General features: G+C 41.6%; 1 protein-coding gene across 2 annotated transcripts in view; it reads left to right on the top strand.

The window, feature by feature from the left end:
- Window positions 1-2,147: 2,147 nt before the first annotated feature.
- Window positions 2,148-27,083, top strand: part of PPARGC1A (PPARG coactivator 1 alpha) — a 68,116-nt gene continuing 43,180 nt past the window's right edge. The window contains exons 1-2 of one of the 2 annotated variants that reach the window (XM_084205140.1): window positions 2,148-2,431; window positions 7,461-7,640. In XM_084205140.1, the coding sequence (XP_084061266.1) occupies window positions 2,384-2,431; window positions 7,461-7,640 (228 nt within the window). In that variant the 5' untranslated portion in view covers window positions 2,148-2,383. Of the gene's footprint in view, window positions 2,432-4,371; window positions 4,391-7,460; window positions 7,641-27,083 lie in introns of those variants that run through there. The other variant, XM_084205141.1, reaches the window with a different exon arrangement.

The raw sequence follows: 27,083 nt of genomic DNA, 5'->3' as shown, positions 1-27,083 counted from the left end.
CAGGGCCATAGAAAAGCTCTGGGGCTCTGTAATTATTACTTTTGGTTGCTCTGTCTATAGTGCACTAGAAAAGTTCTTCAATCTCTAAAGCTTGTATGGTGAGAGCACCACTAAGGTCACAGTTTATATTTATCAGTTAACTTGCTAATTTGAAGGGAAAGCATTCAAGTGGAAATGTAGAAAATAGAAACAACATGAGCAGGTCACAATATCCAAAACAGCAATATGAAATGTTCTAGTGTAAATACATTTCTATAAAAGGTGTGAATGAAACTTAAAAAAAAATAAAAAACAGATGATGGATTCGGCACAGTCAATGAACACAATTATAAGTAGGTATTGAAGGAGAGTATTCCACCAACCATGGATCCACAGATAATAATTAATAAGAACCAACTGTACTCCAGGCAGGCAGGTGCCCAGTATTATTTCACAGTTGACTGTTCAGGGGGTAGAGGTACTCACCTTTGCCACAGATCATAATAATTTACTGCAGTTTTATCATTAAATCAGCATATAATTGGGAAGGAAATTAGTTTTGGGGTTTTTTTTTTGTTAAGAGCAGAGCAATACCGTTAATTTAATTATTTGGAGGAAAGGCTTTCTGTGGTTATTTGGTATTTTGCTATGTTTTTTCTTTTAATTAAGTAAAGGAAGAACAATGCCATTTTTGTCATCAGTGCTTGGTGAAAATATGACAGTGTGATGTGATTTGCAACTTAAGCACAAACTCAGAAAAATGTACATTTTATCAGGACTGGCAATAATGAATTACAAGGAAACACAAATAAGCCAAGAATATATCTGAGACCTCCTACCATTTCTGAAGGTTCCAGTGTCTGTGGGGAAAAGGCTATTTCAAGAATTGTGCTTCTTATTTATTTTTTTTTCCTCTCAGCAAAATTGCCATAGCCTTGTATAATAATTGAATTCATTTAGTCTTTAGAATACTCAAGTTTGCAAATAACAATGAAAATGAATATTTCATGGCATGGAGGATGATAAGCTATAGTTTTGTAACTTTGACTGGTAGCCCAGCACAAGGGAGCCAGCATTTACATTTCACGAGAATTTTTGCACCCAGATAATATAAAGAACTGCAGCCTAAGACAATAAGCAGGCAGGTGGGGATAGTTAAACAAGACCTTTATTTCTGAGTTTTCTTTCCCTATTCTGGACAACAATTTGCAGTTCATCTTTGTACATGGAATTTGTTGTATACGCAATGCAAAGGGGCATCGTAAACCAGTTGCACCTGCAGCAGCCCCTATTGTCTGGGAAGGGCTTTGACGGGCAGACAGGTGTTAACAGCGTGTCTGCATTTTCACACGACAAGAGATTTTTAATGAATTTATTTTCAGTGAATAAACACGGGGTTCAGGTCGGGCGGGTGCAGCTGAGGCAGCTTACGGAGGCGGGCGGGGGTCGCGGCGGCGGTGGGCAGGACGGAGGCAGCTCCTTGTCACAGCCATGGTTTCTTGGGGAATGCACGGAGACAGGGGAGTGATTAAAGAGCAGCTCGAAGTACTGTAATCCATCTGGGAACAGGATCAGGCTTCCCCCTCGGAGCAGGTGAGATAACTGTAGCCACATTTTTTTATAGCTGCTGAGTCCGTGTCAGAGCAATGCTGGGCTGGGGGGTGTGTGTGGGGGGCGGGGTTGCCGATATAGTTACCGTGGAAAAACTAACTTGAGTCGCAATTGTCTATGACAAACCATAACCTAACCAAAATACTCGGGGAGGTGCAAAATCCCCGAGTGCAAAAAAAAAAACCAAACCAAAAAACAGTGTTGGGAGGTGGTGTAACTTTTGCCCAACTCTGGGACAGCCTCTCCAAACAGAGGCGGGGGAGCGGTGCGGGCACGGGAGAGGTGCTCGGGCTGCTCAGCGCACGCAGGCTGTGGCTCGGCTGGAGTCACTTCACTTTTTCTGTCTTATAAGCGCAGCTCTGCCTATTGTGTGCTGGGGTGTGGGAGGAAGACAAAGGAAGCAAGCTAAGAAATTAAAAAAGATGGGGAGGGATAGGAGCCGTGCTACGGCAGGAGCAGCGTTCCGGGGGTGTGGCGTGGAAATCTGCTTTGAATCGCAGCGTGTTGCCGCGGCCGCCGAGGTCTGAGCGGGTTTTGCAAAGATTTACTTCACTTCAGGCTGGGTCTGCCCCTGGCTGACGTCACGGGCTGGAGCAGCGGCTCCAGAAGGCTGGATGAGTGACAGCCCAGCCTACTTTTTAATAGCTTTGTCATGTGACGGGGAACAGTAGTAAGACAGGTGCCTTCGGTTCACTCTCAGAGAGGGTCTCGTTGCCTGCATGAGTGTCTGCTGCCTGCCTGCCTTCCTCTGGACTGTAGTTTGCCAGCTTTCCTGCCGTCGCTCCGCAGCTGGATGGCGTGGGACATGTGCAACCAGGACTCTGTATGGAGCGATCTCGAGGTGAGGGGAGCGCGGCGTGGGCGGCCGTGGCTGCCGGCGGCCGGCGGGGCCGTGGGCTCGGCGGGGCACCGGCAGGACGGCCGAGGCAGCGCACTTTGCAAACAAGTCCGTATCTTATCTTAACTCCAGTAAGTTTGCTATTTTAAGGTTACTCTGCGATGCCTTGAGCAAATCAAAGCTGAGCGCCTGTCATCAGTATAGTATCTCCTGCAGTTGGAAACTATTTTCATGTGCCTCTGGCTCGCTTTCCCGTCATATGCAATATTTATGCTCTAAGATATTGATATGAATCGGTGTCTGAAGTGGCGTTTCCAGTGGCGTTCAGTGGCCTGGTTGGAAAAATGCCATGTTTATTTAGAATAAGATGAATATTTCTTTAAAAAAAAAAAAGTTATAATTAACTCATGGCTTCATTTTTTAATTCCTTCTTTCACTGTGCTCTGTCGAAGGTTTTTTCCTTGTTTATCAGCTGCAGAATACAAACACGCACACAGGAATGAATACCCTGTTGTTTGGCTTTAGATGCTTTTAAAAGAGATTTCTGGAAGGAGACGTTTCCCTGCTACTTGTGGTATTGGAATACTGATGCTGTAGCTAATGCCCCGTAGAGCAGGGTTTGCAGTCAATCTGAGTAGTCCAAGAAATGGTTAAACCCCACTGTACAGCAGAGACAACAGGATGAACCATGAGAATAGAGTTTATGCAGGACTGTGAACTGCTGCTGCTGCCGCCGCTGCTGCTGCTTGTGTAAAAATAGACGGCAATACATCAAATCCACAGCTTCTGCTGGCTACAATTCATAAAGGAAAAAATAAAAAAGGCAAGCAGCCCCATGGTAATCTCTGGAGTATAATGTGAGGTTTGAGGATTTCTGCATATTTGCATTCAGCAAAATGGAGCATTACCTGAAAGTTTGGGCAACTTGCGAAGCGAGGCAAACTTTCTTTGGATCCCATGAAGAGGAATCCCAAATACAGACCTGCTCAAAGGAACTAATCCTCTGGATTCAGGCTTGGAATAAATGCTTAAAAATGCTTCCCTTGGGCAATGGGGGAGGGAAAAACAGGTTACAGGCAATGCTTTTTAAATAAGATGTTCTTGCTGTAGAGAGCTACCCACCTAAAGTGAACCGTTTCCATGTTCTCCAGTAAATTTTTCCTATCTGGCAGAGCATGTGTGTGGATTCTCAAGTCATTTTGTCATGTTTTAAATATTTGCAGCTTGCCATTGTATCCACAGATTTCTGTTTGCATATTGTAATTGGTCTTATCTTGTTTTGATTTCTTGGTAAAGTGGAATAGATATGGATAATTCATATGTCCTGTAGCTATTATGAGTCAAGGCAGTAAGTGGATGACTTTCTGGCTCCAAAGTCCTAATTGTTTCTGAGTAGCTGGAGTATCCTGTGGGTTGTTGTCTGGCTTGTAGCATGGGTCTCAGCTGCCGTAGCTTCATTTTTCCATTGTGTATTATTCTTAATGCTGCTAGGAACTGATTGAGGAACCAGCTTATATGGAAATACTGAAGATTTATTTTAATCACTAGAGTTCCTGCAGTAATTTCAAGCTAGTAACAGAATAGATAATTTATGTGAATGACTTTTTCATAGTGCAGAGAGGAAAAAAAAGAACCAGAAAAAGAGTTTGATCTTAATATTAATTGTACGGTGGATGGATTAACTCTGGGTAGGATTTTGCCAGTGTGCTCCTGCATTGCACTTCCTGTAGCAACACTAGCGTCTGCGCGCTGCTTTGGCTCAGGGGATCACCTTTACTGAGCTAAAATAATGCAGGCAGCAAGCACTGGAGGCAGCTTTCATTCTTTGAATCATTAATATTTGCTGTCAATGTTAAATGTGTTATATTCTCGCTCACATAATGACAGGACGGCGTGTTGTTTAATAAAGGCCTGCATCACTGTAGCTGATCTGCGTCCCCAGTGCTTCACAGCTTAATGAAGGTGATGTACAGTAAGGTTGTGAAGATTGATAGAGAGAATCCACATGACACACATTTTGTCAAGTCTCTCTTTCTTTCCTGAGTTCATCCCCTTGGCCCTTGGAAAAACTTGTTAAAAATAAAACAAAGATTATATTTTCATTAATATAATTAATATGGCATAAGTCCAGTCTTCTTCTCATTTTTTTTTTTTAATTTACCTTCAAAGGCACAAAAACAGCCAAAAGGTTAATGGAGAATTATACTTAATTATAATGATTCATTACCATCAGTGCAGTTAAGCTAATTTACTGTTTGCGTCTGAACTAAAAGAAAAAAGGTCTGTTGGAGTGAAATAACACACAGTAATTAGCCTTTTGTGTTTAGTGACTGCTTTATCCTCCTAAGTGTTACTGTAAAATTAGGGCTATAGTTATGGAATAACTATCATATCAAATAACAGTGGGAAGACAGTAAAATGTGTGCTAGCAATGCAGGTGCACCTGTTACAGATGTATAGGCAAACAGCAAATATCAGCGTGTCAGATGAGGACAGTTTTAGGACTTGGAGTGTTAAATCTGGCATCATCCAAAGGCCAAATATAAATTAATAACAGGAACACTTGCTGCTAATGTGTCTCAGATTAATGTGCTCTGTGTGCTCAGAAGCATAATGTCATATTCAGAAACATTGATTTTATTATCATGTCAACATTGGCAAGGCATATATACTTCATTTCAGCAGTTGCATTTTTAGGTGACATTGCAGTCACTACAGGTAAATGGAGGCTGCGATAAGCAGGATTTTTTTAATACCATTGTTTATGTTGCTTCAAAAGCCCACTGTAGGAACTTAAAAATGCAGATTAGCAAAAGTAAACATGTTTAAGTAGGTGGTTCACAGGGTGAAGCTATTTTTATAAATGAAAGCAGTAACAGATCAGCAGGATACTTTAGAAGTCTATGGCATCAGTTATAAGCTACTGACCTCCAGAACACAAACCTGAGAATGATGCTGAGAATCTACCTTTTCAGTCAAAAACCAGATTATCCTTTAATGAGATCAGAGATTTCGGCCAAGCATCAAAAAAGGTCATCTCTGTATTATAAGATTGCTGCCAGAAGGTTGTGTCTCGCACTAAAGAAGAGGAAACTCTAGTTTTGGGGGTTTTTTTCTCTTACACTCAAAATAATGTTAAAAAATTCAGATTAAAAAAAAAAGTTAAAATTACTTAAGTGGGATTTTGACTTCTTATAGTTCTACAGCCCCTTAAATAATAGGAAGAAAAACAACTGCTATTTCAGAGCCTCGTTTTGCAGCCTCTCAGCTTCCTTGCCCCTTGGCCTACTCTATGATTATCTTGTAGTGTCCTGGTAGACGTAGAAGTTGTCTGGTAAATTATAGCTCACACCAGCTGCACCGAGTCTTTGTGCCAACAGACAAAATCTTTGCTCACGGCTGCGCTGCTGCATCCAGCCCGTGCACTGCAGACACACCGAGATTCCAGGGACAAAAGCATCAATGAAGTGCACCTTCAGCAGCTCTCGCTCACACTGTTGTTCAAGGCGGTCCTTGCGAGAGTGACATAACCAGTATTGAGCGATTCACGTCCATGGGCACTGTTAGTGCCCTGCAGACATCTGCCTTCAGAAGGCAGCGCTTTCTCCATTGACTTCAGTCCAAGCAGAAGTTGGGGAATCATTCAAACCGCCCAGACGACTGACAGGAGCTGTGGAGGTCCTGCTGTTGGCCCTCCTTAGCGCAGTGCTAGAAGTACGGTAGATGCCCTTAGACTCAGTTGACTTTACATGGCTTTTAACCATTCAGGGGACTCTTCAGCTCCACGTGTGCTTTGCAGCGTGCCCATATCGACGTAGATGTTCGGGGATGAGTTACAAGGATCCACGGAAATGTGCAGTAGGAATTGCTTAATTGAGCAGCATTGACATAGGGGACTCAGCTATTTGCCAAACTGTTACTACATGTTTTCTATAATTAGGAAATGGTTTTGGTGGATACTCTAACATTTCAATTGCTGTGTTGAAGTGGATGTATGTTATTAATTTTTTCTTCCTTAGTAGGTCAGTCAATACCATATCTAGCTTCATACTGGCATATAAAAGGACACTTACTCTAGGTTTGTTTTTATTTATCCTCACTCTCTTCCTAAGTTCTGCAGACAAAAACATTTTGCACTGCTGAAATGGATTCCTGCAGACTAGACTTTGTTTATGGCTTCAACCAAAATGTTTACAGACCCTCTTTCAGGATTACTGAATCAGAGGTGGCTAGAAGAGGAAAATCCGTTTGGTTCTCTGAGTACAGCTTCTCTCTGAGGATATTTAGGAATCCAGCCAGGATAATAGATGTGTTCACACCAAGCAGGTGAAAGGCTGCATGAACTAGCTATGCCCATCACTGAGAGGAGAATATAGGGATATTTCAAGCCGTACTTTGGTTGCCAGGACCTTAAAGCAAAGCTGGGTGGCTGTGGTTTGTGCATCAGGAAAAGAGCACAGCAGCATCACTAACCCATGCTTTTTTATGCCCATATGGTAGCCACCATCATGAGTGGCTGTAAGGATTACAGTAAGGTTCTGTAGAAGTGAAAGTGTGACTGTCTCCAGCTTGAGCTAGCCTCCAGGGCTGAAGGCTGTAACAGGCTGTGCCTCTTTAACCTGAATGTATCAGGAAATGCATGACAGACCTTGCCCAGAGGTATTCATCTGTAACTTCTACCTGCACTGGTTCGCTTTGAAAGGAGAATAAGGCCATGCTTTGGCCTCTGCTGTTGGATTTAAAGCTTTGAATGTGATAATTATCACATGGTATAGGGAGAAGGAAGGTCATCTTCCCTGGAGAGAGATCTGATAGAGAAGACAGTTTATGCCCTGCTGCTTTCTCTGCCCCTTTACATGCCTATGTTAGAGCTAACAGTGACCAACTACTATGTGTTCTTTTTCCAGAAAACAAAGTCAATCCTAGTGACTCTGTGCCATAGCTTAATTGAGGCTTAATTCTTATCACATGATATTAGTTAATAGATTTCTGGTAGTTAATGAAACTATTTCTGTGTTGCTGTATCCTGCAGTGTGCTGCTCTGGTTGGTGAAGACCAGCCTCTTTGCCCAGATCTCCCAGAACTTGACCTCTCTGAACTAGATGTGAATGACCTGGATGCAGACAGCTTTCTGGGGGGACTCAAGTGGTACAGCGACCAGTCAGAGATCATCTCCAATCAGTACAGCAATGAACCCACCAATATATTCGAGGTAAGGCAGGATGATGCAAGTGCATGTTGCAAAGTCCTTGCTTGCTTTTTTTTTCTGGTTTGTTTTTTTATTTTTTATTTTTTTTATTAGCCTGGTGGACAACAGTTTACTATTTTTCCACCATTAAGAGACAAGAAAACTGCTGGTGTACTACGGGTTCTGACTGTTCCATTAATCATCATGATCGAAACCAGACCTGCGATCTGAAGGGTGTGTGGGGGAAAGCCTTAAAAGGATTTAAATGGAACTTGTGATCTTTGAGAGGAAGCAGCTAAAGAGTACCTAGAGCACACTGCCCTGTGGTGTCATGATGAGGAGTTGCACTGTTGTCAGCTCCAGAGCAAAACAGAAGTTGAAGCTTGTTTGTTGTCTTCCACCTGAATTCCCCGGGAAGAAGCACAGTGCTGCACAGCAGCTAGCTGATGAATAGCTGGAACATTTCTAGTAAAGATTTTTACCACTCAGAGCCTTACTGTGCAAGTTATTTGCACACAAATGGAGAGGCCGTTGATTTGTTTATGTTCAGGGAAGAGGAAGGGTGAGTGTGGCAGAGAAGGCAGTGGGGGCTGTCAGCAGCTCAGGGACCAGCTCAGTGTTCTGATGTTTCATAGATCTCGTGGTGGAGAGCAATCTAAAAGTAAAAGTCAGAGGGGGTTCGGGTGTATGAGAGGAGGGCTACTGTCTCTTTATCTCTTCTCAGGTCTTCTTTCTTTTGTTGTGTAAAGCCTTCATAATTCTCCACCTTGCGGTTTCGGGCAGGCATGCCCCTCCTAAACTCTAACCTCTTTCCCTCCTTGTTGATAGGAGAGGCCATAGATCGTTCACTGACTGGGAAATTGAACAATAAATTGATTAGCTGGCAGGAAGACCTTGTAGAAAAGCAGGCTATGGGTGCTGTTTCTCACACACCAAGCACCACAGCTCCAGGAAGTACAGCTAGCCCACTAGTTCCGGAAAGCCCCGGATTAGCATGGTAGAATTCTAAAGGCTGGAAAAAATTAACTGAAATGGTATAGTAAAGTGCTTACCTAGGATGTGATGTCCTGAATAAAATTCTCCTTTCTTTATATACAGCTCTAAACTCACAGTGATCTCTCTGATGCAGATTAATTGCTCTGGATTTAAACCAGTGTAACTGATAGAAGAAATTGGTCTTCTCTGTTTAGTTTCTGTAATTTAAATCCAAGTAACTTGGAATTAATTTTATTTTAATCAAATCAGCCCTGCAAAGCCTTGCGCTCAGGCCCTCTTTTTTTCTTTAGTTGTATAATGTTCCACACTTTGTTTTACAAAGTTTCCAAATCCTGTCTGGTTCTTGAATTGCAGTTGTACTGCCTCGGGCAGGGTAGGGCATGTTGGTGGCGGCAGGGGGGCAGGGTCCACATTTGCAGCAACTGTGATGGAGACTTGTTTGGCTTTTTTTATTACTGAGGACACATATTTTTTCCTCATTCATCAAAAACCAAATGCAGACTTTTTCCTTTAGAAAAAGTCAGTTGAAGATGCAGACTTTCAAAGTGTAAGTTATACGATTACGTATTTACCAAACCTAAGGATACAAATTATTCCAGTAAAACCAGTGGAACTTGGCTTCATTTCTTGTCCTGTGTGTTACTGCCTGCCTGCTCTGATGGCCACAGCTGCTGAGTATAAAGTTGTCTCAGAATAGGTAGTGACTGTTCCCCTACAGACCCTGTGTAGGAAACAATTCCTGTGCTGAAAATCGAAGCATGTTGCAAGCAGCAGGACAGCCAGACAGGATGGTGGTTAACCTCACTGGGGGATGGTGACAGGGGCAACATCTCATGGGCCAGTTTGGGTCTGTCTGAGGATGAGCTGCCCCGGTGTGAAGAAACAGGGGAATATGTGTGGAGAGACAGAGGCAATGCAGCTGGGGGAATGAATCTACACAGCAAGTAATAGGTCAAAAATAATAGTTTGGAAGTGAAATGTGCTGCTTCTTTCCTAACACACAAATTCTGTTGTTTTCTCTCCTCACACTCATTGACTTCAGCTGCAGGCTGCATTGCTGTCTCATCACAGCTTGGCCCATACTTACCTGTAGGGACAAATTGTGCCCTGATGGTTTTTTGCAATACTGCAGTACAAAATTAGACTATTTTCAGCTTCTTAGAGTGTTGTATTTACATTTCTTGGTTGCTTGGCCTAGGAAGATGGGAATTAAAGAGTTATTTTCTCCTCCTGTGCATTAACCCTGTCCCCATTCTCCACTGTGCAGCTGGATACTTTGCACTATTTTTTGCCTCTGCCGCTCAGTAACGTGACGACTGGGGGTGCTCAAGATCAGAAGAAGATGTCTTCTTCCTCCAGAGACTATCTCACTTACTCTGTGAGGAACTATTTGTTTTAGCTGAGAGAATGGAAGTTTTGTGCAGTTTCTCATTTGGTAATCACTAGATTTTTCCATATTGATCCCAAATAGCTTTAAAAAAAGAAAATAATGTCTTTTTAACTTTTTTTTTCTCTCTTGTCACTGTGGGAGTAGTATGTTTTATCTGACTTAAGCTTCCAGATGAGGCATTGTCATACAAAAATAGAAATACAGCCTATTTGGGGTGGAAGGGAAGGAGCCAGAACAAGCAAATGATGGGAAGTACACGAGCAGCATTACTTGCACAAGCTGTACAGTACATTGCCAAATCTAGCCTTGAATGAAACACGCTCTCCTTTGAGGTATTAATGCAGTGCATATGGCATTGTCTACGTGAGGGACAGTGTCCAAAAGCCCTTTACAAAGTTCCTGACTATCTCTGATGCACTTTTTTCTAAGAAAGGTTTGTAGTTCATAAAGTGAATTTTCAATCTTTCTGCAAATCATGTTCCTGAAAGCTCACTTGAGCTGAGCACCCACAAGCTTAGTGGCACTGGGAGTCTCACAGACTAGAAATTATTAATAGTTATGGTAGCAACCAGGAGCCAAGTGAGATAAAGGTCCAATTAGTCCAGATAGTATGTAAGTGTTAAGTATAAATCCCTGCTCTCATCCGCTTAGGTGTGATGAGATCCTGGCCTTCGCTGGAGGATTAGAACACACCAATATTTTGCAGACACACCTAATTCATCACTGCATCCTTCTGCTCACATGCCAGTGTGACTGATATGAGTCCCCAGTCAAGCCTGCACTGCCCCAGCACAGAGGCTCTTCTTTTACCAGTGTTTGTACTTATGTACATTATGAATTAGGTGATTTTTTTCTATTCACAGCTCGATCACTTCTGGTTTTCACCTAATTTTGTTTGCCTGTTGCTTGAAAAGATAAAATGAGGGAGTTCTTGCCCCTCAGGCTGTTGTCTATTGACATAAGTTCATGTAAGTAAATAGTTAACAAGTCACCCAAGCCCAGTTATTTAGATGATTTGCTGGACAATTCACTTTTATGATTTGTTTTTATGAAGAACTACACTTTAAAAATTTGTATTTGCAAAAAATTTAATTTGGCTACTTTCAGAAAATCAAAGTGGTTGAATTTTCATTCTCAAAGCTAATGCTATGTGAAATTGTGAACAAACATACAACTTGATGTGTCATGAGTGAGAAGGCTTTTTGTTCATACAAACTGTTTGTCCCTTGAGGCTTCTTGAATATACTGTATCGTATCATGTCAGATTAGTCATATTTAAAATTATTTATGATCCATGCCTAGCATTATGGAGAGGGAAGATATCTACAGTGGGTGTTTCTCTTTGTTGGTATTTTTTACAAATAACTCAGCTGATGGTAAGAGAAAATGCAGCCTGTAGATAGGCAATAACCTGTTAAACTACAATAAACCTGTGTAAAATCATAAATCTTGTACTTGGCAAAACACTTTTTTAGTCTTCAAAAAGACTTCAGAAAACCCACATTACTTACCCTCATGCAGATTTAATTTATTTACATAAATCTACGTTCCAAAGCGATGCTTACAGTATTTGATGACTTTGTATTTAATTGTTTTATATAGGTGTATCCCACGTTACTTCTCAAGGCCATTCTATGTGCCACGTATTTGGAAAGCCTAGAAAGATAACTACATTTTATTGTGGACTGCCAAAAAGGGCTGTATTACAAGCAATGAGAATGTGAGGAGAGAAAGAAATACACAATGAAATGCAGACTGTCGTTCCTCTGGCAGCAGGGGAATGCATAGAGATAAATGATTTCTTATTTATTTGGAAGGGGTTGTATCAGGGAGATGATGAGTGTTGAGGGAAGCCTTAAACATCACCAGGGTAATTTGCATTGGTTCAGATTATAAAATCCCTCATGTTCTGTGGTGCTGCCAGTCTCTTTCACCATTGCAGGTTATTCATTCAAGGTTTGCAGCCAGATTGATTAATGAATTACCAGATCTTGCGTAAAATGACTTGGCCTGACTTTTAAACAACCACCAGTGTTTTCTTTGCCAGTCTTGTGACTGGTGTTAATGGGTTCCAGAGAACTGAGCCTATATAGACTTTCTGTGGTAACCTTCCTAGCATTTTTTCCACTTTTTAATTTTCTCCAAAACTAGTAGCCCAGGGCAGGCAGTTCAAGGAGATACAATCTCAGGGAAAAAAAAAAAAAAGACGTAGTAGTCAAATCCTTGATGGCTGATGCCCTTCAGTGCCAAATCAGCATGATTTATCATAGCCATCTATTCAGCACAACAGAGGCTGGAGGTGAGCTGCATGGTGTACCTCTCACAATATGCATAACTAGAGCTCTGAACTTTGAAGGAAAGCCTCAGAGCTATTTGCAAAGTGCTGGTGCTTAGTGAATACTAAATTACATTTAGGAAATAGTCTACTGCTACCAGTTATACTTCATTTTTATTCTTGACACAGACACCTAAATCAGAGAACAGTAACATTTCAGAGATTATGGTAGCAGTTTGGGTATGTTCCAACACTATAATAGGATCAGAATTTTAAGGCCTTTTTTATTATTACCAATAGTCACTTAGTTTCTACTGCAGCGTACTTTGTAGGGAATTACAGCTTTTACTAAAAAGATTAAAATGCTATTATGCAAATGATTGCAGTATGTTATTATGTTTACAAATTAACATCCATGGCTCAACACACAAATTAACTAACTATTCCATCTATATTATTAAGGATTTAATAAAGTAACTGTTGATAAAAATGAGGAGCTTGGAACAGTTAATAGGAGCTGATCGTGATTTAACATAGAACTTAAACATTGTGTTTAATGTTCTAGATGGCGTAATGGCAGAATAAAGCTTATCAAAGTGCTTGAAAGGACTGTGATTGTGTGCACCACATAGCAGCCTGTCTGAGGCCCCGCAGGGCATGAACAAAATAGCTCTGGGCAGTAGTGTAGAGCATACTGGTGAATCTGGAAGCAACACAGGAACAAGTCGTATCATGTACGTTCCTGCTCTAATAAGTAGACTTTTTTTGAAATTCAGATTCATGCAGATTGAATGTTTTACATGGTAAGCACATGCATTTGGGTATTTAGGAACTTGTGTCCCTCTAAAATGCAGCCTGAAATGAACTGTTTTTATGGCAAATTGGATTTTATTGCAGAGAGTATCATTGTATGGTAGAAAAGGGGAAGGCTGAGTTCAGTCTGAGATGACTTTGCAAACATTCCTGCAAGTTGCTATTCCTAAGAGATCATAAAAGTGAACAGATAAGAGCTACTGAGGTCCTAGAGAAATGAATGTACAGTGTGTGGTTATGGGATAGATTTAGTAGTGAAACAGACAACGTCATAGGTTTAATACAACAATAAACATAAAAGGCAAAAGATGCAGATTTGGGTTAGGAAACTTTATAAGCATGATAAAAGGTAACAATGTATCATAAAGCCTACTTGTGAAACTAGGAGAAGACCCTCATTTCCAGGGAAAGAAAATAGCAGACACTTGAGAAAGTGCAGGACTTTTTATATTCCTAATGGAGCAGTGTCACATTTCTTGTGTGTTTGAATGCATTACCTTTACCAGGGTCTGGACTCAGGGCTCTACATCTGCTAAGGAGGAGACCAGCACAATAATATCCTGTCTTTGTGGGATGATGTATGTAAACGATAATCTATGATTAGCTATGCTGACATTTAATAAGACCCGAGCAGTAAGTGGAATTTATTTTACTCGAACCAGCCGCTATGTAATTGGAAAGAGTTTATGCAAATTCTCTGTATCCGGTGTTACCAAGGTGTGCTGCTGCTCCTTTTTTCATTCCTGCTTGGACAAACTACAATGCTTTAATGCAAGAACCACCTGGCATGTTGGTTGAAACCTTCAGGCAGGAGCGAAGTCCCGAATGAGCAAAAAACCAATTGCTTTGAGAGTTTGTTGTATGATGTATGTGGCCACCAAGGCTGTTCCTCAGGCGTGCAATCAAGAAAATGTGACTGATCCACTTCACGGTCCCATTAAGGAGACATTTCACCTAGAGCAGCCATGGCTTGAGATGCTCACTCTGCTGCTGCTCTGTAGAGCACCTATGCTTTTTCTGAGAGGGAAGACTAGCATTCACCAGAACAGTAGTAAGCTAATTAGGTCATTAGATGGATGTCTTGGCCTGTGTTAAAACCGGCCCTTGAGGACACTGTGTTCCCACTGGCTACGGAGCTAAATATGAACTGGTGTCAGCTGCCATACAAACAAAAATGTAATAGCCTCCTTTCACAGAGGTCATCTTAAATCCACTTTGGTCACAGTCACACTCCACATCTGTTTTAGTGAGATGCTGCTTCTTAAGGTGGCGTTTGGACTTCATAAGTGCACAAACAACCGAGCTATAAATTGCTACTGCTGGAGTTATTTTGAATAAGTGTATACTGTTTCATATTTATAATGGTGAGGCTTCATAATATTCACAGTGAATATATAACACAGATCAGTTCAACAAGCATGAAATTGTATGTTGTCAACTTGTCACATAAATAGAGCCATATTCTAGCTTACGTTAATGTTGAACTAAATATTTTCTCCCTGGAACTGCAGAGAGGGTCACGAAAATGTGGGACAGTAGTTCTGTCTTTTGTTAGAAAAACAATCCCAGACTTATTGCTAGTGGGAAGTAAATATTTCCGATAAGATTCTTCTGGTTTTTAATTCCCCCTTGTCTTACCAGTAGCAACAGAAAGTTTGCCTTTCATAGACAAATGCTAACTGGTTAAATTAAATGTATTTCTGTTAATGGTTTTGTTTCTAGTGTAACTTCTTTTCTTTTTTTTTCATTGTTGCTATTTTTGCTCAATGCATCATTGCTAATTGCTGCTAAACAGTCCATCTTAACCCTGGTGTGCTCTTTTCCTGCTGCCCCATCCCACTTAACATTAACTCTGGCCCATGCCATTACAGAAGGATAAAATTATCACAAGTCTTCATTTAGGAATTCTTTTTCCTTAGTGCAGCTAACCTATTTTATGTGTGTAGGTCAGGAGGACGAAATTGCACAGAGCACATTTGTTGCAGGGAGAAAGTTTTGGTATTGCATCATGATGAACTGTATTTTTCCCCATGAACAGGGAAAAAGAGAATACATACAAAGAAGAGTTTATGTGTGTCTGTGAAAATATACCTATTTGTAGCTTTTGTTGTACTGCTGTGGGTAATCCTCAGATGCACTGGAAATTTGCAGCCTTTCTGGAGGAGTGCCCCCTGCCAGCTTTATAGGCCTCTTTTTCTCCAGTGTCTAATTTTTATTTTGGTAGCTTTGTGCAGGTGCATACAGGATCCTGGTGCTTTTGTAAGTGGTGGGCTGCAGCCTTGGCAGGCGTGGAGCTCTGAATGTGTGTGCAGGCACACTCAGCCGTGGAGGCAGGGTTCAGGTCTCGGTGGAAATCATCCCCTTTGCAACGCATAGCTGGTTGCTCTGGCTGAATTTTCCGTTCTGACACAACAGAGCAACAGTCTTGCTTCGTAATGATTGAGAAATTAATTAGCACTTTGTGGCGGTGATGAGTCTGAAGGGCCATGATTGGAGTTTGCTTTTTACCACATGCAGTAATCACTGGGTTTTGTTTATGAAAGCACAAACCCAAAACCTATTGAGATTTTGGTGTTGTCATGAAGCGTGAGCCGTGTGATGCACTAGAATAATACTTCCATTTCCTCACACACATCTGTGCTTTTGTGCTTTACTGTGAGTAACACAATGGGGTGCTGGTCCATAATGGGTACTTCTAATCACTAAGACGATAATCAGAAGAAGAGTATTTTCTGTGAGGAGCCACAGTGGCAGCCTCTGGCAAGTGTCGTTGCCTTGTTGATTTATGACAGGTTTGATTTGCCTGAACTGCTCGTAGCCATCCAGCTTATCATATAAAGTTTAGGAGGATCATCCCTTCCAGGCATATGTTGGGGCTGGGGGTATCAAATGGGCAGGGCCAACTTCTACCTCTGGCTGTTGCCGTAGCTGCTTCTTGAAGGCTCAGTGATACAAAATCTTATCAGGATTTGGAGGTGCTGCCATCAAACGGTGTGGGGGACTGTAGATCTCTCCTACAGGAGATACACTTGGATAAAAATAGAGAAATTGGGTAAAAAAGTTTCTGGCCTCTTGTCAGGAAGGTGGTGATAATGGTTATCTGGAGGATTGGTTTGGTCAGAGGAACTTCCACATAAGCTGCTAAAAGAAACAATGGGAGTTTTCTCCTGGAATGGTAGTTTCTCCTGGAGGACAAAAAATGCTTTCTTAAAGTACTCCAAAACCTTTGCAAAATTCCAGTTTTTCTTCTCCCATGTTGCTGTATAAGCAGTTACATAATGACTCAGGAAGTGCATCAGAGACCTTAGGTAATACATATTATGGAAGTGAGACATCTCACTGGAACTTTTGCTTTGGTGAGAATGCTGCAGGTTTGCACATTTCCATAGAGCAGTCAGTGACCACATGTGAAAAACAGGTATTACAAGAGTTTTAGAACTCTTCCAGTATTAGGGGCTGTTTTTTGGGTTTTTTTTTTTTTGCTTGTAAATATGTATCACTTGGCTGAGTAAATCTAGCAGTGATGTTCTCCACTCTACCAGGCCCTGTGTGTTGAGACCAAGTGAACAGGATCTTTGGTCTGTGGGTACCCACTTTAAGAGGGCTCCTGGGTGAGGCATAAGCAGCCAGGTAGTGCAGGTGACAGTGTGGGTGGCAAAGGATCAAGAATGAACTTAGAGCAGGGGAGGGCTTTGCAGAATCCGTGTGGATGAAATGGGAAGGGATCTCGAGGCCATTTGGCCCAACCCAGCCTGTTCAGGAACTACATGGAACCAAGAAGTTGAGGAAATATTTCTGTGTTCCTCTGCTGCTGCTTCTTTCCTCCTTGAAATTACTTTATTAGTATTGGTAAGGAGTCTCTGATCCCATTTTGAAAATCTTAGCCCTAAGCAACTATGGAATTTCTTTGAGACATGCCTCTATATAGCTAGAAGCCTGTTATTGCCAAATGCTAGTTTTCAGAGGAAGATGGGTGGCAGTCAAAGCTTTGGAGTCTGGCCTTGGTTTTCATGACAAATTTTCCTGTAAGGAAACCTACTTGGGCTAATCTTAGTTTCCACAGGTACTGAGCTTGTCCATTTTCATGGGCTTATTGTTGGACTAGTGGAACTGTAAAGTTGTCAGGTTGAAATTGATGCATATGCAATTATTTTCATAAACAAAACATAAGTGCATGCGTCCTGACCTCTGCTTGGAAGTGCTCTGTTAGGCATTTGACCCTCCAGGCATACACAAAGGAGCAATAGGCTTTTATTTTTACTTGTCTGGGGGAAACGTATGCATTTTTGACATTCTTTTTCTGGCTTTGTGTTTGCTTTGCTGTTTTTTCTCTCACCAGGACTGGTGTGGATTTTCTTGGCTGTATTGACTGTCCTTAAAAGCCCAACAATCATTCTTCACATTAGTATGAAGACATCAGGCAAAACATTGGCAATTGTCACGTCAGTTGCATCTGGGAAAAAGCCAAAAAAACTTGTGTATTTTTTTCCTTAGCACTGCAGAAACATTCATCCATTTCCAGTGAAAAGGTGTCAAAGTGCTTCTGCTTGTGTGTGATGGGAGTGTTGCTATGTCTTGTCATTTTCTTTGCTGTTGATCCCACTCTCCTATAGGAAGGGTCAGGTCAAATGCTTCTCTGAAGACCAAGTCTCCCATTTGCAGCAGGAAATCTCTTGGGTGGAGAGGATAATGTTACAAAACAGAGACTAACATTACAAAACAGCTCTGCTGCCTCTGGCGCAGTCTGGAGCATCACAGACCAATAGCTCCTATCATGTCACTCTTGCGGCACCTTATTATCTATGTTTTTCTGTAAATCCGATCTGAGACTGTCATTACCAGTTTCAGGTAGGTGAACACCATCTGGGTGAAATAACCATGTACCAGTGATGGGCTGGAGGGGGCTCTTGTTAGTTAATCATCCCTACCTTCCCTTTGATGAGTTAATTTGTCTGTTGAGCCATGGAGGAGCCCCCAAGAGCTCCCAGGAGCCCCTTGTTAAAATTCTGCCGACAAATGGAAAGATAGGGATGATTTCACTCTTTTTGCTGGAGCCTTTGCTATCTATGATATTGCTAAATCATCCATAATGCATAACTTTCTATGCAATCTTTTTGTTACAGTTCTGGAGGCATATTACTTCTTTGTGCATTTACTTTTTAAACATTGTCACTGGATACCTAACCCTCCTGAAAGTCTCATATCATGAATTAAGGGTAATTTCAGTATTTCCATGTGGCCTTTTAGTAGTTGGCATGGGAAGTTCCTTGGTTGGGATGCTGGGGCATACTGGTTTGTTTTTTTTCCTTCAGTTATTAAACACTGTGTTTAGTTACTTGTTTTGTGATAATGCCTAAAAAGCCTGTAGTAGGGGGAGAGTCTGTATGTTCTAGTGACCAGCCCATCCCAGTTTTATGGTGTGCACTTTGAAGCCCTTAGAAGGAGCAAAGGTAGTGAAAGAAGAAAACAGCTGGTCCTTGGGGTTTGTGAGTGAAGACAAACCCAAATTACTGAGCCCTGCTGAAGATGATTGTACTGTACCAAAGAGGCTCCTGCAGAGTTAGTAAGCATCTCTGTATTATGTTTTCAGAACTGTGCTGGAAGGACTATTTGGCTATGTCCTGTACAGACACAAATGATTTCCAGGAATCTGCACTCCACTGCAACTGGAATCATGTCAGGGTCTCCACATTGGTCAGTTCAAGTCCAGTGTGATCAGAGGTAATAGACCACAGGGGGCTAATTCTCTGCTGGACCATCAGCATCACTTCACAGAACTGCTCCTGGCATGTGTAGCTCTGTGAACACTGTCCAGATGTACTTGAGATGCCTCTCTGGACTCCATCTAGACCCAAGAGGGTTTGTTATGGGAAGCCCCATGATGTGCAGAGGTTTTTCTCTTTCAGGATGATGTGCAGAGGTTTTTCTCTTTCAGGATCTCTCGCAAGATTAGACTTGTAAAGCTTTGATTTTTAAGCCCACAGCTAAAGAAGGAAAGAGGCGTGCCCCTAAACTTAAGCCTGTAATAGCTCCTATTTCCTAAACCATGTCTTTGAAAGTGATGGATGTATGTTCTTAAAGATACTCATGTCAGAAACTTACTAATGAATTGCTTTTGTGGGTATTGGTCTTTCCAGCTTGAAACATCCAGGAATGCTGCCTTCTCAGGGCAGCTACTCCAAGTTGCACTATACACATAGCAGGAACTTCAAACTGGACCCTTCCACTTGATCTCCCATTATTCTCTCCTGCATGATCACTCCAACTGCCCTCCATCACTAGAATGCTACCTGTTTGCCACAGTTTCTGTCAGCTTGGATTTTTCCTCAAACCAAATTCACAGAGATGACAAAAATCCACTCATGTGTCTCGTCCTCCCTACACCTGCTTCTGGGAGTGCAGTGACAGATATCAGTTTTATTGTGTGCCAATGTTACTGCTGTGTTTACAACAGATTTAAGAGTTTACATTAGGCCACAGTGTTACCTTCCAGTTTCCCTAATTCTATCTGCTGGCAATCCCAGCTGTGTGGTTGGGGTGGCTGCCCCTGTCCTAAAGGAATTTGTGTCAATTTCTGCAGGGACAAATCCTCCCTGTGCTAAACCGCTTTGCCGTATTTGCTCAAACTCATATTTTGACAAAGGCGTTCTGTCCACATCCACCAGAAGAGATTGCTTTTTTTCAGATGCACTTGGAGGTAGATGTGTTGGAAGCTGCCTGTACGTGGCTGATAACTGAGACGAAGCATCTACGTAGCACGATCCATGCCCTTTTCTAATTTGTCTTTGAATGACAAACGTGTCTTCACTGAGTCAGCAAAAGAAGAGATCCTACAGTAGAATTCATTGCCCTTCTATCCCTTTCAACAGAGTGGCTAGGTTTTCCCAATTCCTCCCCAAAATCCGTCTTTTAAAGAACTCTTACAAAGACATCCCTCAAATGTATTGTGCAGAGCTCCATTATATTCTCTGTCATTTCTGATTCAGGCTCATAATGTGCTGTTATTTCTTTAGGATCGCCCTCAATGCTGGTGTATTCTAAATAAAAAAGTAAATAAATAAAAAAATTAAAATCTTTGTGAAAATCAAAGTTGTAGGGATTTGGAGATAGTCCACATTCGTCTTCACCACTGTTGTCCCTAGAGAGTCAACTCTTTAAGAGTTGAGGGTGAATGACCTCTAAAGAGAAAAACAGATTTCATTACAAACTTCTGCATTTTGCAGACAGTACTGTAGCATAATAACATGCTTTTTTTCAATAGCAAAGGAGTGGAGGTGCTCATAGACTTGGAATGGAAGCGTAGAAAATATTTAAATGTCTGAATCCATTTGAATTGTTTCTGTGCAAAGAAAATGCAATTCCTGGTGCCCAATTTGTACGCTCCAAAATTGCTGGAGATGTCTTCCTCCTGCTGCTTGAATGGTTTAGATATGTGCAGGTGTCCTTTCTGGTTTTTAAAGATTCTAATTAATGAAGGATCAGGGCCTCTTCACGTGGTGTTCTCCTCTGAAATCCAGTAACTGTTTTGCATCAGGGGTAATTGGACCTAGAGATATTTGACAAACCCACTGATTAAGACTTGGGAACTCTTGACTATCTTCCCATATTGCATTCCATGATTTGGTTAGATTATATCTTATCTCTAACCTTCTTGCTTCAATAAACACACAATATCTAACTTGTCTTCTTCCACCTTACACACAAGGAAAATCATCAACGTTTAATCTGTTGCTGGTGTTAATGGCACAATTCCTCATCCTAATTCCAATTCACTCTGCCTGATATCCCACAAATGCCTTTGAGAAAGGCATTTTATCCCTGATACTGTGCCAAAGACACTTTCTTCTTTCATCACTGCTGTTGGACTTTCTACAGTCTTCACAATGACCTTTTGCAGGCTGTGGTAGATGACATGGGCTTACATACAAAAGTCTGTAAAGGAGTGCCACATCCCAGGCTGTCATTTTGGCTCCAAAGGTCCCTGGCAGCAGATCCCTGATCTTGAGCTACTGCTGTAGCAAGAAAGTGTAGTCTCTTCACTAGCAAAGAAAAGAATGGAAAGAGTATACAGTAAAAAACAAGGCAGTCACACAACAGCTTTTTTTTCCCCTTCTTTTTCTGTCAGGCACATTGCAGACACCCCATGCTCTGCCCTCCTGTAGGCTCTGCTCCTTGGGAGCCTTATTCAGTACAGTTGCCATCATAGCAGCCTGGTGGGGATCAGTAAGGACTGCTTTTGTGATTATTTTTGATTCCAAGGGCCATCCAAAGTCTAAAGTGAAATATTTTCCTACATAGCCTTATAGTAATTTGGGAATCTTCCAAGATTAGAGCTCTGCCGAATCGTCAGTTCACTTTCTCCTTCCTATCTTTCCTTGGGACAAACAAGTCTGTGTGATTATCCCTACAGGTAAAGACTTACTTTAGAGGCTTTGGTTGTTTTCTGGTTTAATATCCCCAAAGTAAGTTATTCAAAGAGAATGCCCCACTCAAGCAATATGTTTTGTGGGCCCTTTGTTTTTCCAAAATGCTTACTGAGTTGCTGTTCTATTACAACCTCTTCCTCCTGCATTTTAGGGGATTGGCCTGGCTCTTCATGTTAAAATGGATGGCCTCCATGCTCACTTTTGAACTCACTCATGACTGTGTTCTTTTCCAGTGGTCCAAACTTGTTTCTTTTGCTGTAGCCCTGATGTTCTCCCTAACATCCACTACATCACAGAGATACCTTTGCCTTGCTGATAACGGAGTTATATCTTACACACCAGCCTTGTTCTGTGTGTCTGTTCACTACTCTCTCTGTGTCAACTTTGTCTGGAAATTTCCATTCTGGAATGCTAGTATTAAGTGAGCAAATATTATAGTGTCATTTTCTGTACAAAAAAATGGCAAACTCACCAAGCTCTGCGAATGTACGAAATGAGTGTCTTCTTAGCTGTGGGCTGTGACTCCAACACTCTTGACAACCATTTTTTCAGTCTTCTGACAACTAGAAGTTCAGAGGAAAGTAGTTAGGAATAGGGAATGTGTGCACTGTTGTTGTTGGTGAAATGTCCCTGCTTGGAAGGGGGTGGTGGTGTTGCTCGTTGGAGCCCTGCTCTGCCACCATGACTACGGCCTACAGGCACTGGAGAAGTTGACTAATCTGTGAGCATCAAATCCTCTTCTATAAAGAGAGGGTTGTAATCCTCCTTTCTTGATCTTGTCTGTTTGAACTGTGACTACTTTCTGCAGATACTTTCCCTTGATATGTGACTGGAGATCATTCAGTGCAATGGGGGTGTTTCCTTGGTAGTGCTAGAATACTACTTAAAAATTCAAATTGCAGGAGAGGGATAGTAGTGTTAATCATCATAATGAAGATGAAACATGATTTTTGCTGCATGACAGCAGAAGGAAAGGCTGAGAGATAGATATCTAAAATCACCAAGTGCATACTTTCAAAGACAGGAGTTGTTCAGCAGCCAGGTGACAACAGACATGTTGTTTATTTGACAGAGAGGCTGTGAACTTAACTCCTTACTCAAAAAGAAAACTTGCTTCCCAAATGAAGACATATGGAGGGTTTTAATGGCAGTTGCAAGACATGTGGCTGGGTTATGCCACTATGTGTGAGCTTATAAAGACACAGGGCATATATCTGGTGAGGGAATCTGTGATTGCCACCAATATTTAAAAGTAAAAACATTCCTCACCCTGAAAAGAAAGTCAAAGAAAAATTGTGTCTGAGAGGACAGGCTCTACCAGCTCCAAGGCAGTCAGATATGATGTCTGCCCAGTAAGGGAAGATGCTTCTGTTCAGCTGCATGGATGGCTTTTAGCCTCACCTTGCCTGGAGTTTCCATCTAGAAGTTGGCCTCACTCAAGGTGAGATTTTTAAATTATTTTAAAAATGACTCATACTAAAGAGCTGCTAGGGAGGGAAGAAGCACTGGAAAACACACTAAAATGTGTGTCTGGATCAGTTTCCATTCGGTGCTCCTGTTATGGCTGTCATCTGGATGCCAAGACTGGTGTAGTGCTGAGGGCATCATGTGGAAGGCAGTGGGCAGGAATCAGAGTGCGGAGGCCCTTGCTGCTTCAGTCCTGTGATGTTCTGATCTGAGCTCGTACAGCGAGTACCCACAACGGTGTTATCTGCAGAAGTGCAAAGTTGAGGCAACAGCAGCAGCAGGGGTGTTACACCGCATGACTGGCTTCTGTGGTGATGTCTTTCAGACTGGCTGTAGCACGAGTGAGATGTATGTGAGGACAGAGAACATTTGTGCTTTGCTTTGGAGTTTATTTTTTTTTTGATATCTTGTCATGGTTTTCAGTGAGGAGCAGATGAATGGGTATCCTGCTTAACAGAGCTTAAAGAGAAACTGCTTGTAGCCTAAAAAATGCACCAAAGTATCAATTTATGTGTTTTAAAGATGAGGTGGCTTCATTAAAAATTGTAGGATCTTGCAATTTTACTCCAAAGAAAATACTGCTAACTCCACAGTTCAGCCGGCGGGGATCCATGTCAGACTGTGGAGCTTTACTCGTATGCACAAGTCTTCTTATGGTACTAAAAATCATTTAGTTTTCTTCTAAAGTCACGGGCAAGGAGCTAAAATTGTCTCACTCAAATATGCATTTTTGAATTTCAGAATTAAATATAATAAAGGAGATTTTTATTTTTATTCTCTTTTGATGAGACACGCAACGAGAGAGTGAGGATGCTGCATTAGAGTATCTTTTGATTTGCTATTTGCTATGTGTTAAACTTTTGTATTTCAAAGAAGCGTTTGTACCTATACTGGGTGTTTGGCAAATCCAACAGCTCATTAGATGTTAACAATAGCAACGCTGCTAAATACAAAGGATTCATAGGCAAAGTACCCCTCAGGCTATATCTCAGAGAAAAAGTAGCAAATAGAATCAGAAACTAATTAAATAGTCAGCTAAAGCGAGCATAACTTAAAAAAGCTCTAAAACTACCAAAAATGGAAACATATTACAGTTATCTGCATTCACAGTGCAGAACAAGTTTGGTAGTATTTAAGATAATTCTCTAGTGCCTGCTATTTTTAGTCCAAGGGTAAGCTTCTGTAAGAGCCTTTCAGCGTTGCATCCCTTTAACCTGGCCTAACAAGCTAAGCCAGTAAGCTGTCTGATTTCCGTCTTACAGGAGGCAAAGAGATAGCTGAAACAAACCATTTGTGGTGCAAACGCTCAGCCTATCTTGTCTTAAGAGCTTTCTTTGTATGGATTTTTTTTCTTTTCCAAACGTCTCAGTATTAAGCTTGCTTGTCAGAGACTAAATTGTCAGGCTTTGCTGTTTGGAAGTGGTAGAAGTGCAGGAATGAAAGGAAGATTTTATAGACTCAGCCTAATGGAAATAAACATTTCCGCATTGCCAGTGGTGAAACCTGATTAGGGCAGTTTAAGCTATTGCTATTGATGCGTCTGAGGAAAAAGGAACGTATTCAGTTTTTCTCAGGGAAGGAGGGGCAGAAATAAAGGGCCTGATTTCCTTCTCACTTACACTTAATCTGTCCTTGTTTAACTCCACCGGCTTTGCCAGGTGATGCTTGGTTTGTGCTGCTCTAATCCAAGGGAAGCCAGGCTGGAGTTGGCGTTGTGCTCCCTGTGCCCCCAGCACTCGGATTTACGGCAGTCTTTGCCATCAAAACGGGGCAAGGCCAGATGCAGTCCTAAACACTGTGGTGCTCATTGCAGTCGGGTGTTTTGGTGCTTCAGGTGAATAGACTTGGCAATATTGCTCACTTAGCTGGCTCTTTTTTACTTAAAGTCCTTTGTGGTGGGGTGTTCTTTCCCCTACTCCTCCATGTGTAGAATCAAGTGCAGCCATGTTCACTTTCTTGTCTCCCTGTTTTCTCTTCCTCTCTCCCCTTCTTTCCCCTCCTTACCCCCTGGTGGTGTGTGTAATCCTCATGTATGTTTACAAAACAGGATTTTATTGCTTCCTAAACATGAGTGGTCCCACCCACTCCTCTCAGCCAGCTGAGCAAGGCTTGGACACTCTCATCTTGGGCTCTTTCCAATCTACAGCTCCCTTCCCCTCTTTATTCCCCATCAATTTGGGTGCTGAAAGAGCCAGGGAAAATATCTCAATACGAAGGGAGGCTATCTTAGCCAGGAAAATGTAGGCTGTGCTGAACCCAGTGATCTGCAGGGTCCCATCTCTGGTTTAGTATTCAAATGGTTTCAATTTTCTTATTATTCTTGGGGTTATGCACATCCTGTGGGGTTTTGGCTGTGCATCTAGCTGCTACACAGGCTCAAGTTATAACTTCTGTTAACTTCAGCAGGGATAACTTTTAAACTGAGGATGCACTTGACATGAACAAATAATGTCAGTGCATTTCCAGTCGGGAATGCAAGCTCAGCATGTACCAAATTGTAGGCAAGATGAACCCAAGCCACTTTTAAACTCAGTGTCTAAGTCATAGCAACATAGTGCTCAGCTGCAAAACTCACTTGGTAATAAGGAAGAATTAGCCCTTGCTGGCCTGTGGCTGAACTGCTCTTAGTCCTGGGACAAGGTGGGGCAGACACACTGTGTGGGAGCTGCTGTTCTCAGCTTAAGCATCAAAATACACTAAGAGCAGAGGACCCGGTCCCTAGCTAGCATAAATCTGCATAGCTCTGTTTAAACCTGTGGAGAGGCCTTAATTTACTGCAGCTGAACATCTGGGTCTAAGTTCTTTGTCTTTTGGTTACCAGCAGGATTAAATAGAAGTACCACAAATTATTTATTGTAGGTGCTGTGGCAGCATCTCAAAGCCCAATGGTAAAACAGGACACGGAATATGAAAGGGGTTGTGTGAACAAATAACAAAAAGTCCTGTCTAAAGGAACTTACGGCTTAATGAATAATGTTATGTAGTGCATTGGTAAGTACATCTGGACTTGACTGCCAAGTGTCTTTTTTTAAGAGGAGAAAAAAAATATGCCCAGTTTGATTTTTGCCATTTCTGGTGGAAAAGGGACTTGATAACATGAGTGCCTCACTGAAAAAAAATGGCAGTCTTTTACATCACACAGATGGAGAGCTCATGATCAGGGACATGCAGACTTTTAAAAACCTAGCAGAGAATGAGCAATAAATTTTGTCTTGACTAAGGAGTAAATAGAGGAGAGGCAACTGCAGTGGGGACTGTAGTGTGCACCACAGTATGCATGTACTACATAACTCTGCCAGACTGGTTGATGGGAAATGGACATGGTAATGTAAACTAGCAAATTAGTTTTACATTTTATTGTCAGCCCTATTTTATTAATATGATCTGTGAAGACTAGTGAGTTCCAGAAAACTTAGAAACAAGCCAACAGCAGGCATGCCCTAGAGGAGACTGCAACAGATAGCTTTTCTTTGATTTTTTTTTTTTTAATGTTTTCTGTTTTAAAATCACCACCTCTTTACAGTTCTATTTGCATACACAAAATTAGATTAAAAAATTGAGAAAGTCTCAGCACTGAATGAAAAATCAAGGAGATATGTAACTGAGGATATTATCAAGCATATATAGCCAAGTGTTTAACCAGGGGAAAATTCAGATGCATCTCCTCATCCTGAAGAGTATTCTTGGTGGTTTTAGGGGTTTACCAGGTTGCACTGTTGAATCACTGCTTTTTGAGTTGAGGATTTATTTGCTTGCTGGGAGAGGCTTTCATTTTATTTTCTTGGGACTGTGAAGGCGCTCTGAAGAGCCTGGCAAAAGTCGCCTGTTTCCTGTGCTGTTATCCCTATACCTGCTAGGACATTCCTTACTGTGGGATCTCCACATTCTCATTTGTGCTTCATTAGAAAGGAGTCTTTATTGCTTTCAGCCTAGGACACTTAGAGTACAGGTAGCTGAGGTTTATTTTATCTATCTAAACCACCTCTCTAAATGCCGTGTGTGTGTCAGTCAACACATCTGCTAATACCTACAAACAAGGAGGACATTGAAGGACATTGCTGTGCCACCTAAAAGTAACATAGAGGTAAAATATACAGAGA

The sequence above is a fragment of the Fringilla coelebs genome, assembly GCF_963513975.1.
Source record: "Fringilla coelebs genome assembly, chromosome: 4".
NCBI classification, from domain to species: Eukaryota; Metazoa; Chordata; class Aves; order Passeriformes; family Fringillidae; genus Fringilla; species Fringilla coelebs.
The sequence above is the reverse complement of the archived record's forward strand: the minus strand, read 5'-3'. Positions and strand labels throughout refer to the sequence as shown.